Source organism: Protopterus annectens, chromosome 6.part0, assembly GCF_019279795.1.
Source record: "Protopterus annectens isolate FY-2018-M chromosome 6.part0, PAN1.0, whole genome shotgun sequence".
In the NCBI taxonomy this organism is placed as follows: domain Eukaryota; kingdom Metazoa; phylum Chordata; order Ceratodontiformes; family Protopteridae; genus Protopterus; species Protopterus annectens.
Window position 1 is genome coordinate 433211164 of NC_056737.1, and position 19695 is coordinate 433230858.

At 41.3% G+C, this 19695-nt stretch overlaps 1 protein-coding gene across 2 annotated transcripts in view; it reads left to right on the forward strand.

Annotated features, from left to right (window-relative positions):
- Positions 1 to 19695, forward strand: part of KNSTRN (kinetochore localized astrin (SPAG5) binding protein) — a 1051623-nt gene that overhangs the window by 350898 nt on the left and 681030 nt on the right. For both annotated transcript variants that reach the window (XM_044074175.1, XM_044074176.1), the window contains one exon: positions 1128 to 1272. In XM_044074175.1, the coding sequence (XP_043930110.1) occupies positions 1128 to 1272 (145 nt within the window). The remainder of the gene's footprint in view (positions 1 to 1127; positions 1273 to 19695) is intronic.

Genomic DNA, 19695 nt, shown 5'->3' on the forward strand with positions numbered 1-19695 from the left:
GGTACTATCATGACAGAACAAATCTTTCAGAACTTCTGATAAGTTCTTAATTTATTATGAAGGTAAGGGACATCCTGTGTTAAAGCAGAGTTTCCAAACGATTGTCTCAAGCTATAATCTTTTGTTATTCCCACTGCAATAATACTATTTCAGGCAGAGTCAAGGCACGCTCAGTTAAGGCATTGGCTTTGTCTATGGGTTTTTGGAAGGAGTTGGACTTCAAAAGTATTCTTATTCTAGCAGCAGAAACTTTGTCCTCTGTTCATACTTTCACAAAGTACTATACAGGTCTTGGACAGCTTTGCTAAGACCATTCTCCAGGGGCTCCTGGGTCCTTCCTCTTCCACCTCGCAGTTCTTTTAAGCTATGGTACTTCTACCCATATCACTTAGACTACTGCACCAGTGATCATAATGACTAACATAGTACAGTTGTGTAAGTAAGCTTACCTTAACAGTGGATGTTCAAGTGATCACTGTTGCAGTAGCTACTCCCTCCCTCCAACCCCCTTATTTTGGAATGGTTTTATGCCAGGGTATGAACATGTTTTTTTTCTTTTCCCAGCAATACCCTCTCTGGGCTTACCTACTTTCTCTGTTGGTATGAAAGCTCTGTAGGGCTTGGTGCCCAGACTTGACTTTGTCAACTCAGCTTGAAGCTGAAGCTTTGTAAGCTTATATCCTATGCATGATATAACCCATAGAGCTTAGGCTACTTCAGTAGTGATTTTTGAACTTCTGCTGTTATATTAAGTTTACTTACACAACTGTACTTTTTTATTTTTCTTTATTTGCATTTTATGACGTGTTCAACATTTTGAAAGTCTGTTTTTTTAATTTAAAAGTAATATAAGTTAAATGAACTTTGGTTTGTTTCAGTGACCTCTAGTTTAAGGGAAACTAATATTGCATAATCCAGAATAATTGCATTTTGTTAGAGGTATATTGTTGAAAATAAAATTAACGCACCCCCTCCTTTTAGTACTGATTTACATTGTAGTTCTGACTTGACAGTTGATCAATAGTGTTAGTGTGGTTGCATGTCTAAATTGGAAAAAATACTGGTGTGGCATTTTTTTCTTCTGCTTTCCATGTTCTGTTTTCATGAATTTTATCTTCTTTTTTAAGACTTTCATTTAATAGGTCTTCAGAAGAAAAGCTGTCCACCAAAACCAGTGATCCCTGAGTTTAGCAGTAATGCAAATTTCAATTTTGCCTCAAACTGTCCGGAGGCTGGGACTTTCAAAGCTCAGAAATCTGCATCTAATGTGAGGTAAGCATTCATTTCATAGGATAGAGCAAACTAAATGACTTGAGAATTGCATACAATTCAAAGCTGCACATTTCCTCTGCTTGACACCATTATGCACTTGATAGGTCAATTTGTAAGGATAATTTCTACAGGAATTCATAATATGAGTGATAATATCTTGAGAGGGATGCGATTCCTGCAGTGGCAGATTTACTGGGGTAGATGGGGGAACATTATAGCTCCCCCCCATTAGTAATTATATTGTAAATGTGTTGCTTTTGCTGGTACATTGTGCATTTAATCTTAACTTGCACCAAATTCCATTTTTTTAGCTTGGCAGCATGGCTGTTGAAATGCGATTTGAACCGTGCTGATCAGCTCCTATTCATCATGTTGAAACCACATTGTCATTTCTGAGTTGTAAGTTACAGAGACGTGGTCATTGAATGGAGGGGGGGGGGGCTTTTGCAGCAGTAAAATAATAAACTGCTAGAATAGGTACACAGAGCAAAAAAGTAATGCAACTTTGCTGTAATCTACCTAAAATTAAATTAATTCCCTCTTTTTTTCTGAATAGGTGGCTTAGAGCCTTAGCAATATCTCTCAACTGTCTGGTTTTCCTCTGTAATTAATAAATTTAAGCCCTAAAGCTCGCTTTACAAATTTCTAGTTGGGTTCCCCAAAACCCAGCATTACCGATTTAAGCTGTCCTTGTATACACATTCTGGACACAGAATGCATTAAAACTACTTTACATTTGTATTTCTTTTTTCATTTGCTCTTAATAAAACTGCTTTATTTTCTTAGTGCTCGTCGTCTTGTATGCAATCCATGCTGCTTGAGCACTTCTGGAGTCTGTCACTTTGATGATGAGGTACTTGTTATTGCAGGGGAGGAAAGCAAAGGGAGAGCGTGAGAAGTGCCATTCTTACTGGATTTAATGTCAGCTGCTGGAGTACTTCCTGAATCAGTTGCATTAATAACTTGTTGCAAGGGTAGAGAAAGTGAGTCAAGTGCGAATGTGAAAAAAAGATGTATTGTTAAGATGAGCAAATAATGGCAAGCCAATCTTTTGGACTTTTAATATTAATAATCCTGATTCCCACGAATGTCTCAGTGTGTTAAGTATTTTCTCTTTGCTTTTGCACTACAATTTGACTGACTGACTTGGATACAAAAACAAAAAAAAAAAGTATTAGCGGGAATTAACTAATGTTTTTCCTTTAGTGAATTATGACTTCATTTACATTGCTAGTTGACCTTTTGATGAGCTTGTGTTTGGTATGATGATTTGATGCCCAGCATAAAATGGCCATCGTAACCAACCTCGTACATAAAAAATGCAATAGTGTCGGTCAAAGTAATGTGCTGACTACAAAGAAGAGCAGAGGATAATGAGGAGAAGGAATAGTGTGTTGAAATAGATGCTAGTTGCAAAAAAAAAAAAAAAAATACTGCAAGCACATTTCATTCACTGCTCATAATATGAGCTGTTAACAGACTAATAAAATAGGGCTTTAACATGCTTGAGAAGAAAATCCAAATCTTAGCTCTTGTATAATATTCCATTATAACTACTACTGTTCCTGTGCCGGACAATGAATATGGATGCATGAGGACTTTTGTATAAAACCATGCCTTGCATAGACGTTATTCCATCTTTGCTAGTATCAAATGCACTTAATCCATACATTGCTAAATGCAGCATGCCCAGATGAAATTTGTTTGTGCATTAGTCATTGCATTTGATGGGATAAAGTAAAACAAAGATCTGATTTCTGATGATTATTTTTACATCTGCTTCTTGTAACTTCCACATTATCAGTTTTAGTCCCAATGAGCAGTTTAGCCTTATGGTAATACTGAGACACACGTGTGAAGCAAGATATTTCTTTAGTAGTGAAGATAAGTACAAGTTATAACAGTAGTTTTCTAATGAAAAGGGTATGATTTGAAATGGTTCATGTGAGCATAATTATGCTCATAGGAGTGCAAAATCTCAGATATACCATGCATTAAATAGCATGTTTCCATTCTGTTTGTATACATGGCTAATAAGTGCAGAGATTGTGTATAAAGGTGACACCCTCGCTGCTGTTTCATCAAAGGTAAACTGTCACTTATCTGGCAGAACAGTGTCACACAATGTATTGTAATAGCTAAAATCTTTGTTGCTATTTTTTTGCATGTGTGTTGGTGTGGCATTGCAATGTATCTGCTAATAGCAGGTTGACCATAATTTCTTCCACTTGTTACATCTCATCCTCAATATTGTATACAATAAGTGTCTGTCTTTGGGGGTGTAGGCAGGATGTATGTAAAAGCAACTGATCAGTGGCACAGTGATACAGCAAGTAGTGCTGTCATCTCTCAGCTTTTGGTTCCTTGGTTGAGTTCTTAGCAGTTGTTCCTTTTATTTGGAATCTACATGTCTTCCTTATATCTGTGTGGCTTTTATTCAGGTATTCTGGTTTTACCCACAACTCAGTGAAGTGTCTGGGGTGAACTGATGTTCATCCAGTTTACTCACATGTGTGCAGTGTGAGTGAGTGAAAAATAACCTAGTAGGATCTGACTGTTTAGATGGTGTACAAGACTGATCTGACAAACTGGTCGGATCCGGGCATGGCTTGCTCCTGCTCGTATCTGAAGGGCTCCGCTCCACCAATGCCTTGGATCCAGTAGTCTGATCCAAGGACCTGCTATCTGAGAATCTCTGCTTCTTTGGAAGAGACGAAGAGGGAACCCCCTGAGGGAGGAGGAGGTCTCCTGTTAGGCTCCTGAGGGGGAGTCCATAGGCAGAGGACCACCTTAAGCCAAACCCTTCATAACAGCTTGTTGCAGCACTCTGAGGGCCCTGGAGTTGAATGCTGCAAAAATGTTGCTTACAACTTCCAGGTACGTCGACCCTAAACAATACAGACACTGCTCGTGCGAGTCAGAACATGGCATATTCCGACCGCACAAGGAGCATGTTTTAAACCCAGATGTTTTTTCAGCCATGCTAAAGGAAAAGGAACAGACACGCACACACACACACTGCAGTAAATAATGCTCCCACTAAAAGATAAATAGAAAGAAATACATATCTAAAAGTTTTTTCCCTTCCTTTTATATATATATATATATATATATATATATATATATATATATATATATATATATATATATTTATATATATATATATATATATATGTATGTATATATATGTATATATATATATATGTATATATATATATATCTATAGATCTCAAAGGAAGAAAGAAAGGGCGCAAAGGCCAAACACTGAAGGGGAACCTAACTAAACCAAAGTTCCAACTGCAGGGGGAGGAAATTCAATTTACTACAAATAGAGCAGTTAAAGATAGAAAGAAGCCCAAACAAATTAGAGCAACCCCCCCTTCCAAAAAAAAAACACTTATTTGAAAAAACAGCTAGCCTGAGCCTGGACCACGTCTGAAGCTTGAGCTCTGGATCTGTCTGAGAATTTGCCAGCTTGGATCTGAGGTTAGATTCAAGATCCATATGTGATGAATAATGACACGGATAGCATCAGATCCTTGAGCTTCTCTGCTCTGACATGTTCGGATCCGAAGGGCTCCCGGAGCCCCCACGTTGGGTCCGTGGGGTGGTATAGACTCCGATATTTTCGGAGCCTTTCTTCCCTTTCTGAGCCTTGGTGCTGGACAGCTTGGCTTCAGCTTCCTTCTCAGGTGGTCGTCCTTTAGGAGTGGAGGTGGCCAACGGACTAGAGACCTTGCCATCTACTCCATTGATTTCCTCATCCCTGGGGAGATCAGACTTAGATGGTTCAGAAGGTCGTATCTGAATCTTGGAGTGGGCTGGCCCTTCCCCCTCGGACCCATCCCTGACTACCCATCTGATTCTGTCACGTGATCCCCATCATTCCGCACAGGGACAGTCAGCCCAGGGCCCTCCAGTCTACCCAATCTGGGATCTCTAGCTCTTCTGATACTTCTCCGAATCATCCCACCTAAGAAGTCCCTCGAAAGAGAAGGTGTAAGAATAAGTACATTGACTCACCGGAGGAGTCTCTTACCACAGATACTGATTTCGATGAAGGGGAAGGGTACCCCAATCCATCACCCAAAGATGTCACCTTTGGAGACATCCTTGGACTCCTGAAGCAGAAGGGTGGTTAATCAGCCCACACCCCCACCTCTGAGGAATCCATATACTTGGAGACTTTTGGTGCTGATTCATCTTCCTCCTGGGTTGCCCCACCTCCCGATGAATTAATCAACTTTATTTGTCTGAAGGTGTGGAAGAAGCCGGATTTGGTTGAGCCAATACTGAAAAGACCTGTTAGTATCATGGCATCCGTTTTAGAAAGACAGTATTGGAGTAAGGGTGTACAGATTGATGCCATGGTTGTGGCGGCAGGCACGATGAAAGAACTTACAGGGGAGAGTTCAACTCTTCACCCTCCTAACAGGGAGTCTAGGTAGATGGACAGATTGGGGAAGTGAGTTTATGTTTCAGTGACTTTTGACATCTGATTGCTGTACTGTTTAGCCCATTTTACGAGACTGCAAAGAGACTTAATCAAGGAACTTTCCAGCTCGCTGGCAAAGGTTGTGACCAAAGACGTTCAAACTTCTGTTGTTCAGTTGAATACCTTAGAGTCTTGGTTAATTCGTCCATGTGTTTATCAAACGCTACAGAAGGTGCCGCATGGTGGCAGATTCAGGCTTAGCCATGAGAAGACAAGCCTGGATGCGCCTGTGCAATTTTACAAGACTTTTAAGTCTTTGTTTGTCAACACTCCATTTGATCATCACTCTTTGGGCCAAAAGTGAAAGAAACACTTTCCAGGTGTGAGAAGGATGGGAAGATGCTTTCTGCTGTTGGAGTGCATTTTTCGACCCCCCCCCCCCACAATGATTCGTAAAATGTGGTTCAAGAAGTCACAAGGTCCATTCCCTGACACACGTGGAACTGTTTCTCCAAGAGGCAGAGGAGGCCCACAGAATAATTGGTCCAGAGAAACGTTCTTTGACAGACCCCATCAGCGCTCCTGAATGGAGGCCCGATTGTCATCATGTAGAGGCAGTTGGGGGATGTTTTTCTCTACACAAATCGATCTGGATAGATTTAACAAACAATACTTGGTTGTAGAGAATTATTACCAGAGGTTATTCTATACCATTTTCCCTTCCTCCTCCAATAGCAAACAAACTTCTGGATGTTCCACCCAGTCAATAGGAGCCAGTAGCTCAACAGATCCAACAGTCTCTAGAAAAGTCGAGCAATCCAAGAGGTCCCACCAGTCCAGAAAGATCCAGAACTTACTCATTGTTCTTTTTAGTTCCAAAGAAAAGAGAAGACTGGAGACCAGTTTTGATCTCAGCGTGTTAAACAAGTCAGTCATGCATACGAAGTTCCGATTGGTCACGGTACGGTCAATTCTACCCTTTTTAGGCAAGGACGACTGGATGTGCTTGATAGTACACATCCTGCAGGTCTATCGTATAAAAATGAACAGACAATCCAGGAGGTACCTTTGCGTCTGAGTGGGAGCCAGTCATTTCCAGTTCAGAGCTCTGACCTTTGAACTCACTCAGCCCCAGAGTGTTTACCAAATGTATGGCAATAGTAGCAGCTCACTTGAGACTGCAGGGAATCTGTGTATTTTCTTATATGGACAACTGAATCATCACCGCCCCAACAAGGCATCAACTAGTACATGTGACAGATCAGGTTTTACAGATGTGTTCATTGCTGGGACTCGCTATGAACCATGCAAAATCTCAGCTGCAACCCAACCAAAGATTAGAAATCATCAGAGCACTATTCAACACATCATCCCTATCCTTGTCTTCTCAACATCAGAAACCAAACAAAGAAGATAATTTGCAGTTCAAAATTTTTAGCCAGGAAAGTGTTGCAAGCTGTGGGCTCAGTGGTGGCAGCCGTTACTCTAGTGTCTCTGGTGAGATACCATATGAGAGTTCTACAGAGGATGCTGCAAACTCAATGGTCCTTCTTTACCCACCCTATATCAGCAACAATAAGGATAACTCAAACTTGCAGGGATTATCTGAAATGGTGGATTCAGTCAGATCAACCTTGGCAAGGTCTCCTATTCATCCTACCTCATCCCAAGGCTGTAGTGACCATGGATGCCTCCCAGATAGGGTGGAGGGGGCATTATCTGGGAAAGACAGTTCAAGGCATTTGGTTCCCCAAAGAGGCCTATTTATCCTGGAGATGAGAGCGGTGCTGTTAGCTTTATGAGCATTCCAAGGCTCCCCTTCCTCTGGAAATGATTGCAATCCAGACATGTCAGTAGTTTGGTATATCAAAAAAACAGGGAGGAACCAGATCTTACCCTCTATGTCGAGAAGCCCTCAGAAGTATGGCAGTGGGTGATGACCTTCAGTCGCTTTCTGGTAGCAATGCACATTTCGGGGAAGTTCAGCGTGATTGCAGATAAGCTCACCATATCCATTCTGTTGCCTCACGAGTAGTCCCTCAACCACCGAGCAGTGAAAATGATTTTTCGTCGGTGGGGCCAACCCTGCAGTGACCTATTGGTATCCCCTCTGAACAACAAGTGTAGCAGCTTTTTTTCCCCTAATTCCCCATGCGGGAGAGTCACCAAGGGATGCTTTTCTACAAGATTGACCCCCCCCCCCCCGGTCTCTTATACACCTAATGCACCTACCCTCCAGCTCCCATGATCCCCAAGTTTTACAGAAAGCATCCAGATTGAAGACCAGGATAATCCTCATTGCACCTTACTGACCTTGACAGATATTTTTCCCCTTCCTATGGCCTCCTCCCCTAACTCCACCATAGATTGTGGATCCAATTCCAGACCTTCTATTGCATCCAACAGGATTCACTTCTCCGGATATAACAAATCTCATGGTTTCTCCAGTTCCCATGAGTCGGGCACTCTAATTTGCCTTCCCAGTCTGTTACATTTTGTTATCTTGCCATAAGCCCTCTACAAGGAAGTTATGTAAGAGCAAATGGAAAAGGTTTGTCATTTGGGCTGAACAACATGATATATAGCCTTTCACAGCGCTCACCTATATGGTTCTCTAGTACCGTGCGGAATTGTTTCACAAATGAGCTAGTGCTTCAACCATTAAGGTTCAGTTAGTGTCTCGAATTTTCATGTTAGAATTTCAAATTCTTCGCTGACGTCTGCAAAATTTGTAAAGTATTTTTGAAAGATACGCTTCTCCTGAGACCCACTTTGAAGTGTCCTGTACCTCCTTGGGACCTGTCCTTAGTACTTCAGGCTTTAACTGCTTCTTCTTTTGAACTGGCAGCCAAGTGTGTATTAAAATTTCTCTCCTGGAAAACTGCCTTTCTAGTAGCCATAACCTCTGCTAGGAGAGTTTCACAGATTCAAGCCTTATCTTCTAAACCCCCTTATCTCATTTTCACAAGGACAAAGTATCCTTGCGGACCAATGCTTCCTTTCTACCAAAGGTGGTGTCAGAAAGCAACATCAGTCAAGTCATCAGTCTGCCAGTACTTTTTCCAAACTACAGTAACAAAGGAGAATTTCTTCTCCACTCACTGGATGTCCATAGGCAGTTATGCTACTATCTACATAGGACTAATGAATTCAGAAAATCAGGCCAACTATTTGTTTCTTTTGCACATCAAAAATTAGGCCAACCTGTTAAAAAAGTGACTATAGCTAAGTGGATTGCAGAATGCATTACTTTGGCTTACACAATCTTGAATGTTCCTCTACAGAAACCGGTAAAAACTCATTTCACCAGATCGGTGGCGACATCCTTGGCTTTTCAGTCTAGAGCCTCCTTAGATAATTTGTGTAGCTGCTACGTGGTCAAATTCACACACTTTTCTCAATCATTACAAACTGGATCTGGTCTCAAGAGGTAGGTCAGTACTTGGCTTGTCTGTTTTCTGGTGTGCCCTTCCTTAGGGTCCACCCAGGGCTCAGGTAGCTGGGGACTGTGTCCCATTCATGAGGATGAATAAAACTGACATCAGATTAAGTTATGTACTCACCATAATTTTCCATCTGCGTTGTCTTATTTTCATTCAGGCTCGTATCCCTTCCCTCCATTTTTCTTTTTCTGCCTTGGGGCGAATGTGAGATTTCCCCAGATTTTGAGTGCTAATTTCTGTAAACATGGTATTGTATATTTTATCATTCTAACCTAGTCATAACTGGTTTCCTTTTTGTTAAGAATAAGCAGTTTCTGCTTTGCAGATAATTTCTGTGATTTATAGTATGAAAGTCCTTTTTGGCATGTGTTTATTCTGTCTCTCAGCTATGGGTGTAATCTAAGGTGACAGGGCGGCACTGCATTGTGGTTAGGGGAGAGCTCGAATGTTTCCATGAGTTGTAGTAATGGCCAAGTCTGATCCGACCTCAGATCCGCAACCCATTGATGAGGCTAAATGAATATAGACAACACAGATGGAACGTTATGGTGAGTATATAACTTCTTTTTTCTGTGATGTCATATGGATCAACTGCTTCTGAACTGTGGTGGGATCTGAGAATTAGCTTCATTTAAACAAGCAGGTCAAGGTTTTATTGGAAAAGCTGCCAGAGAAGAAAAGTTATAACATTTATTTCTCACGTTACCCACCCTTTTCTCTTGTGTTAAGCTAACTGGCTCTTTAGTTGTCTATCCCTCTTCAAAAAAAATTTCCAAAGCCCCTCCTACTCTCAAATTTATTTTATTTAATTAATTTATTTATTTATTGAATTTGTTGGCGGGAAGGTCCACTGGACTGGGCAAAAAGTGCCCATTTTCAGTGGAGGCCCAGGGAGAAAAGCTCCACAGAGATACGAATACATACAATTAAAGCACAATAACAATACAATGCTTACAATGTGATAAAAGACAAGATAACAAAAATATCAGATCAATTGCTAAAGCACAAGAGCATACAATACATTCAATGTGATGACAACACAAGATAGCAAAATATGTCAGATTAAACTGGCAAAGTTTAGGTAACAAAGTAATATATACACTTTGATAGGAATACATACAACATTTGTTCCAGATTAGACTGACAGTCCTGTGTAGTAGTTGGCACTGAGGTCGACACTGTAGTGGTGTCAAAAATATCACAGAACAGTACATTTGTTAAGGATATAGAAGAGGTTTATATGTTCAGGAAATAATAGTGATGGTACTGGAGGCAGAGAGGGGAGAAGGAGGGAAAGGTGGGAGAAGAGGAAGGGAAGAGAGAGAAGTCAGGTTATGGGTTGTGAACTGTTAGCACAGGGGCATTGCCAGTGGGAGGAGAGATGATGTTTCAAGGAGATTTTAAAGGTAGATGTATTGCTAGTAGATCTAAGAGTGGGTGGGCGAGAGTTCCATAGTTTAGCAGTGGAAAAGGAGTGGAGCCATTGTCCAGCGGCGAGATTAGGTTTCTCTACCTGTAGGAGCATTTGTTTTTCTGAGCAGAGAGGCCTATTAGGATGGTATGGAGTGAATAGGTTTGAAAGGGCTGGGCAACTGGATGGATTGTGTATTAGTTTATGGGTGGTAGTTAGTTGAATATATGTAAGGTGGTGAGGTAATTCTAGCCAGTTCAGTAGTCTAAGAGAGATACAGTGGTGAGATAAGTGCTTTCCATTGGTAACAAATAGCATGAATGTAGTTTGGATTTAAGACTGGTCTTGAATATTGGTGAAAAGAGGAGCACCACAGAGAAGAGAGGGAGCAGGAAAGAGGCGGCAAGGGCTAGTTTGGAGGAGTAATTTGAGGAATGTTTTTGTTTCGATATAGGATGCTCAATTTATGATGTGCTCCTTTCATGTTGTGAATGTGCATGTTGAAAGTTAGGCGTTCATCTATGGTAACACCTAGAAGGTTTAGTATGTGTGACGACCTTTATAGAGGTGTTGTCATGGGAGAGGATGGTGAAAAAGTGTCTTTGCTTATGGTGCAGAATTTCTTAGCGGTAAATAACAGTAGTTTAGTTTTTTTAGGATTTAATGCTAGATGGTTGTTAGCCATCCATTTTTCTTTGGAGCTGAAGGCTGCTTGGGTAAGCTTTTGAAGTTTGTGTGAAGAGTTGGCAGTACAGATGATGATTCATCTGCATACTTGATGACTGTTCCTTGAGTGAGACTAGAGTGGAAATCATTGATGAAAATGCTGAAAAGTAGGCTGCCTAAGATGGACCCTTGGGGAACACCTGTGGAGGTGTTAAGCAAAGGAGAGAAGGCATTAAGCCATTTTGTATCTCGTTGCCTGTCCTGAGAGGTAGTTGGAAAACCAGTGTAGAGTAGAGGGAGAGATACCCATGTTGGAAAGTTTTCTAAGAAGGAGTGGATGAGAAATAGTATCAAAGGCTTTGGACAGATCAAGAAATAGAGAGGTGGCAAGTTTTCTGGTGTCACGGGTCTGATTGATAATTTTACAGAAAGACATAAGACTTTGTGTTACTGTGCCCTGGTCTAAAACCATGCTGGGTTGGTGATAGTATGTTATTGTCAAGTAAGTAGCTAAGGAACTGGCTGTAGATACATTTCTCGAGGATTTTTGAGTTGCGGGAAAGGATGGCAATGGACTGAAAATTGGAGACATCTGTGTTGTTTCCGCCTTTATGGAGTAGGAGAATAAATGCCTTTTTCCAAATAGAAGGCACATAAGACTCTTGGATAGACCTGTTAAGAAGTATGCTGATGGTGTATGCAATGGTTGCTGCCTTTTGTAAAAATTCTGGAGGCAGGCTGTCAGGGGCATTCGTGCAGGGTTTTAATTTCCGATGCATTTTCTTTACTATGGTTGTGGGAATAGGGGCTAGAGAGAAGTTGGGAGAAAGGGTAGAGAAGGTATTAGTGGCAGGAGGGTTGGGATGGTTAGGGAGATTTTGAGGGAAGTTGGTAGTGAGTTTAGTTATAATGTCAATAAAATAAGTGTTGAAAAGTGTGGCAATTTCTACGGGATATTTTCCTGGGTCTGGACAGGGGTCAGTTTCTGAACCTGGGTGTAGAAGTCTGTTGATTGAGCTCCAGAAATGTTTAAGGTTAAGCTTGTGTTGATTTTGTAAAGTATGATAGTATTCTTTTTCGTCCTTAATGACTTGGCAGTTTACTAAGTTACTGAGGTGTCTTTGGTGTGAGGTCAGAGGATTTTTTGTGCTTTTGCCAAAGCTTCCAGGCTTTGTCCCTGGTGAACATGTTCTGCTTGATAGCTCTAGTGGTGTTTGATGGGATTTTATAAGTGTTCACCACATCATGTTATGAAAGCTCTTTCCTTGAAGCAATTAAAGATAAAGCGCAAAGTTTTTTTTAAGAAGAAAATGATTTGTCATACATACGCTCTCCTATTGTAAAGTGGGCTTTCTTATTCTAAAATGTGTGTTTTTTTTTTACTCTAGCAATTTCATTTGACCTATGTTTATTAAGCTAAACAAACTGATATTTCTCTGCACTGTATGCTGAGCAACTGTCCAATTACTTCCTGATTCCATGTCATCCAACACCACCTTCTTATGACACATTAGAGAAATGGTTTGTAGTGGGTTGGAATGTGTTCTGCAGTATGCAGCAGATTTTATTACAGAGTGCTGCATTCTGGTTAGTTACTCATCAGACAATAAAATCTAATGTTTAACTCCCAGCGTTTTATGAAGAAGTTTGTGCTTAGATAAATGTACGTTTTACATGTGTTTTCTGTATCATTGCCTACAGCGCTAAAGAAATGTGTTCAATATTAGTTTACAATGTTTCTCGGGGGGTCAAAACATGCTCTAAAATGTGCCCTGGAAGGGGGGCTGATACTACTTGCAGAAATACAGCATTGTCCACGGTGGTTAGGTATGCTTGGTTGCACGCTGAAAAGTTAAGAAAATGAGATTAAGAATCCTCCTTTTGAGTCTGATTGTGTGTTTGGTACAACAGCTAGTCAGATCCTTAAGCACTGGAATGACAGAGGTAAATTGATGCAGGGAACATCAAAATGGTTCATATTCCCAAGTTCTCCTCCTTTAAGCAAGATCATTTCCAGCAGCTTTCCAAGAAGTCGTCCCAGCTAAATGATATCTGAGGGAATAAAAGGATGACAACTCTACCAAGCCTAACAAGAAGGGTTCCTTTCATTGAAAGAATACTCCCACCTTCAGCTTATGAATATGCTGAGGTGCAGCACCCATATGTATCAAGTCCCCCGTCAGTTGCCTCATAGCTCAAGTTAGCTGTCTACAAGGCAGCCTGGCTGCCAGTGGTTTCCAACAAATGGGAGCTAAACATTATTGGCAGGAGTTTCAGATGGAAGTAGAAAGATCTTCTGCCTCTGCTCAAGGGGATTCCCCTCTTCTTCCAGACCAAACTTTTATTCCCTCCTATTCTCCAGAAAATACTGGATCTGAGGTCATAGAACCAGTCCCTTCTGCAGAAAAAATGAGAGGTTTCTTCTCTAGTATTTTATTGGTTCCCCAAAAACAGCAGTCATACAGACCAGTGTGCGAACATTCTGTTTTTAGTACATTAGAAAAGGTCCCCAAGTTCAAGATGCTTACCCCTGCAGACAGTGCTTCCGGATCACTGCTTCACAGTGATCCTGGTCTTGATGGATGCCTTTATTCATATCCTGAGTGCTCTTCACTTTAGGGGTATCTGAGATTTGTTGTGTCTGATTCACATTATTTTTCTTTATTCCCTTTGGGCTATCCACCACAACGCAAGGGTTTTCTAAATGTCTTACCCAGTAGTGGCCCACTGACAAGGCTGGGCATTCACTTTTTTCAGTACTTGGACGACTTGCTTGGCTGTGCAGCATTGCCGTCCAGGTGTGTGGAATTGCTATTGAAGGTCTCATCTTAAATATCCCACCTAGGGTTCAAGTTGAGCCTCCTGTAGTCATGTCTGACACCCTTGGAAAGAGTCATCTTTCTGGGTTACTTAACTGACTTCAACAAGAATATGACTTTTTGCCTGAAGACAAGGTCCAGTTCCAGATGATGTCTCTGAAATTCGCCCAGGGGAATATCACCCCAACAAGAGGATTCCTTGAAATTTTTGGACTGTTGGCTTCCATGGTTCTCATTTTATCACTGGCCCATCTTCAAATGAGAAAAAATTCAGTGATATGTCTGAACTTGTTAGACTTGTCAACTTTTTTTTCCCTGGAATCCCAGTTGCCAGTGCTGCCCTTCATCAGATGAGAATTACAGTGGTAAGAAATCAGTTGAGTATCAGTCCAGGGCTTCCTTTCTCCCCAAATGACAGTACAGTCTGTCCATACGGATTCCTCTGAACACCCACAGGTAAATGGAAATTGTGACTGTACTTTATATACCAGAAGTCTCAACAATAAAATGGGTGATTTAGGAGGTTTCCTTTCTTTAGTGATAATATTTTTGTCAGTTTTGAAGCATGGCTTAAAAATCCAAAATGCATATAACAAGTTCCAGTATTTGCCTCCTTTCATTGTCTAAGGTCTAGTATGTTAGATGGTGGTGCCTCAACACTTATAAAAGAACATCTAAAAGCCAGCGGCTACAAAAGTAACCCAAGACTAAAAAGCATTTGTATAAAGAATATTAGTGGTGGCGCAACCTGCTTTTGTGTTTGACAGTGCATCTGGATTTCCTGACTAAATTTCAGGTTGTAAAATGCATTTAAAATGCAATCCTTATAAGTATTTTCCTTTGTGCTATTTCTCACCATGCTTGCTAACTATTGAGATTCCCTTGCCTCATGAATCCAGCCCATTTGTTCACCTATCCTAGATATATTCTCCATTGAGAGTAAGAAAAGACTATAGGGGCCCATAAATACAGGCAGCTATGATGGTGTTTTACCCTCACTACCATACCAGCAATGAAAAGTGCACGTGCATGGCTCTAACTGCACCCCCCCCCTTCTTTGTGAAGCTAGCAGCTTCTGTCATCACAAGAGCCACGATGCTGTCCCCTTGTTAAAAGTATGCTTCCATGCATCCTGGATGAGGGCTACATCCTTCATGTCTCTGTGGTCAAAGACCAACCCTGTGACTGTCCTTTGCATCAGTGCTTGTTCTACTAGGAGGGATTGTCTCATTGGATGTCCTCAGATTCCACCCCACCCCCACAGGATGGTAACATCCATCTTCTCCATGGCATACTCTGGTTACCTTGGCTGTAGCTAGGATTTTTTCCCTGTATGCTACTGGCACTGATAAACTTATGGAGATTTTACCTACCCAAATATTGACTGGGTAAACTATTCAGAATCGGATATGTGATTAATATTTTGGCATATCTGTTAATCCAAGCTAGATAGACCAAATATATTACAAAATCCAACTAGTTATGACAATATCTTTGGTACCAGGCTTGAGAGAGACCTGTGATTTTTCTGCTTTCCACCCATGCTTATACTTTTTATAGTTAAAACAGATCTTGGTGCCATCATCTATAATCTGAATGCAAAATCATTCTCCCGTAATGGTATCATAGACATATACTAGGCCAAGCATCTGCAACCTTTACTATCAAAAGTCATTTTTGGCCCCTCTCCCACCAAATAAAATTCATTGGGAGCCACAAAACCTAGTTGACCCCTAAAATGAAGATAACACAGCATATAAAGTTTTATATATAGTTATTATACTAAATATAAAAGAACTAAAGTTATAAGAACAATATTTAAAATCCATCCCTATTTTTATTCCTTCGTTGGGATTGCTCCATCGCTCTGTGTGCATGTGTGTGAGGGACCTCTTAAACAAGCAATCTGGACAAAGCCATAAATAATGGGACACAAAGGCCCAAATATAGGGGCACTTTTTAAATATTGCTCTTACAAACAGTTGATACAATAACAGATTTTGCATTAGCATGAATTTTCTGAAAGGTATGAAGTCAGAAACTAGAATGTCTATTTATTCTGATTTCAGCCCTCAATGATTTGCCAGAAAACCACAATTTTGAGAAATTGGCCAAAGAAATGAGGCAAAAGTCAAAACATTCTGCAAAAATCTGCACAGTTGAGGTGTCTGTGTGTGTGTCCGTCTGTGTGTGTGTCTGTCTGTGTGTGTGTGTATTTAGTTTGGGTATTACTTGTCTGCCTCTGTCTACCAGAGACATGGAGTTCAGACCTGGGGTGAGCTTCCAATTTCCCATCCATTGGCCAAGGTTACACTTAAATAGGGTTAGGGATGGTTTCTGCTTCACATAAAGGGTGAGCCTGCTCGAAGAGTATGGGCATCCTCTGAGAGGACTATGTCTCACCAGCATTTCTTATTTGTGTGACAAGCAAAATTTAAATCCTTGAATATAGTTCTTATGCTGTTCATTTTGCAGATATGCAAAAAGTCAATCAGAGCTGGATCTGAGGAGGTCTTTTATGCTAGGCATAAATTGCCTCTCAGTAATCTGCAAGATAATATAGAGATGGGGCTTTAAGGCAATCTGTATAGGACATTGGGTTTATAACCTGGATTTTCCTGGTAAGAAACCTTTAAGGGCGTTCCAACTGTTGCATTTGTCTGGTCAGGTATATCCTATGGGGGCATTATACTTAATGGGTCTTATAAGGGCAGAATAAAGTGGCACTATGACTTCCTTGGCTTTACCTTTGGAAGCTATGGAACAATAAATTATATGTAGGAAGACTGGTCAGGATACTTGGTGACCAGAATAAATCTTCTCAGTTTGCTATCAGTAAGTTCAATGATACTGATTTTCTGCAGTCATGGACACACATTGGTAAGGTACAAATATATGGGATAATGTAATTAAAAAATGAGGAAATCAAAATATAAGATAAATGGCACTAAGGAGAGCTTGTACGCACTTTTCCAAAATTGCCCTACCACGAAAACAAGTCTAGATTGAACTACAGAAACTGTATTATTTTTATCAAAGCTTTCAGATCCAACTATGATACTTCAGTCTCAAAGACTGAAAGCAATAGTAATTTAAATATACCAGAAAATAAAGGAGAAATTGTGAAGATAAAGTGGTATCAATAAACAATGATGGAGAATGCAGCCACAAGACATAGTTTATAAATGTGTAAATTCATCAGTTCCACATTTAACAAGAGACATATCTTTGATCTCTGTAGAGACAAGAGAGGATGGGTATATCCATTATGTTACTACAAACATAGCTCCTGCCTCAAGTTCCATGTACTGTTATGACATGCCTGCTGTTTGTGTGGTTTCATGTCTATACAGGATTAATGAAAACCTCACTGAACTTCAGTCAATTATGCTAAACAAAATTTTTAGCATGTCCCTTACAGACCTGAAAAATTTTAGACCCATGAGTCTGACCATTATTCTGTGCAAAATCATAAAGCCATAAAGGAAGATGTTCTTCATTCCACATTGCTGCAGTCCTAACCATTGGGTAGTCCGCTGTCCCAGTCGGCCCGAATACCAAAGTATATGGCTGACGTCGGTCAAGGCGCATTAGACTGGCGTCAGTACGTCAGGGTACTAATGCGCATGACCGGCGCCATATCCTCAGTCTTTTTTGCCGCATGGTCCGATGCAGAAGCAGTTTTGCGAGTGCAGGTTGGCGTTCTGAAATTTTCTGAAGTCGGAGTTTCAGACCGAATCAAAGTTGGCTAAGTACCCCGTTGGGGAATATTTTGGTTTTTTCTTGCCTCAGTATTTAACCGGATGTCAGAAAAAGTGAATAACTGTATTTCTTGTGGGAAACAGATACCTCATAGGGATTACCATACCTTGTGTATACCTTGTTTAGGGCCTGAGCACGGCGTTGTTGGATGCCGCTCTTGTGCTAGATTTAACAAACGCACTATTAAGAGAAGGTTAGACTGTGCCAGGTTAGTTTTGGGAAGCGTTGTAATTATAAAATGCCGCCGGATGCTCCGGCGCTTCGTCAAAAAGCGCAAGGATAAAGCAGCAAAGCCTAGGGTGGAAGAACCGGCAGTCCCGGACGTCGGTTCTTTAGAAGGCTCTGTGGAGCCGGAGGTTTTACCAGGAGTTTCTTTAGAGTCTCAGGGAGAGACTTTACTGTTACAGGATGTGTCCTCTCAGGAGGTAGGCCAGGCTGAAGGGGCTTCTCAGGTGGCTGTTCTTCCCTCTCTTCCTAAGGTGGTTAGAGCCTCCCTTCTGTTTCCAAGGCTTCTTTGAGAGGCAGGCCAGGTTTAACTTCAGTGGGGTTTCTCCTAGCTCTTCAGGATCTTTGCCTAAGAAACATATGCTTAAAATGGCAGAGGATTTGATTACTATGATTAGAGGCTCTATGCCCCCTCCTGATAAGAGACCCAGGGTGGAGCCTGAGTTTGAGAGTTTTGAGCAGTGTTCGGAGGCTTCTGAGTCTTCGGCTGAAGACTTGCAGGAGTATCCTCCTTATTCTGATTCTGATGTTGATGATTCTACTCCGTCAGCTTCTCCTCCTGAGGATTTTTCATTTTCAGAGACTCTGCATTCCATGAGGGAGCATTTTAAATGGGAAGGCCAAGATTTCTCTGATTCCAGGAAGAGGCTTAGGGAATTCTTGTTTTACCCCAGCATAGGCCTTTAGCTATACCTCCTGTTCTGAATGTGGTGGAAGATGTTTTTGCAGAGGCTTCCCTAAACCCTGATTCTTTGCCTCCTGCCCCAGTTAAACCTGATAGGTACTATAGGGTGCCTGAAGCTCACAAGTATCTTTTAAGAGTCCTAGGGCAGACCCGGAAACTGTCTCTCAGGGGCCTAAAGGTGTTAAGGCTTCTGTTGTTAAAAATCCTGTTCCTCCTGATAAAGAGGCAAGGGCTTTGGATAGATGGGGAAAGAAAGTGTATACTTCTTCCACTTTAGCCATGAGGGCGTTGAATTGCCAGTTTCACATGTTAAAATATCAAAATTATCTCCTTTCACAATTGAAGTCTAAGGTGGATGCTCTGGCAGCAGGTATTGAGTGTAAAGAGTTGCAGGATTTAGTTCATGTGTCTGAACAGGTGGGTAAGCATTCACTGCAATGTGGTTTTGATGCTGTGCAGGCCTCCTCGAGGGTGGCTGCCACTGGTTCTGTTCTTCAGAGGCACGCCTGGTTGAGGGATCAGAATTTAGCTGAGCATGTTAAGACAAGGATTTTGGATGCTCCTTTACAGTCTGATGTGTTGTTTGGTTCGCCTGTGGAAGCAGTTTTAAAGAAAATGGAGGACAAGGCTAAGTCTATGCAAACTGTTAAAGATTTTTGCAGGTGCAGCCTCCAAGTTTAGTAGAAATTGGCCTACTAAGGGATGGACATATCCTGCTTACGATTCCCAGTCTAGGGGTAGGTCTAGACGTGGTAGGGGCAGAGCTCAAGGTTCTTTTAGGCCTAGAACAGGGAGTTCACCTGCTCAGACTTCTGGTGAGGGCAGGGGTCAGTCCTTTCGTAAACAGACCCAATGACCTGCCTTTTCAGCTGCCAGTACATTCTCGCCTGGCAGCACCTTTGGGAGGAAGGCTGGCTCTTTTCAAAGAAAATTGGGATTTAATTACCCAAGACAGATGGGTTTTGGATATCATTCAC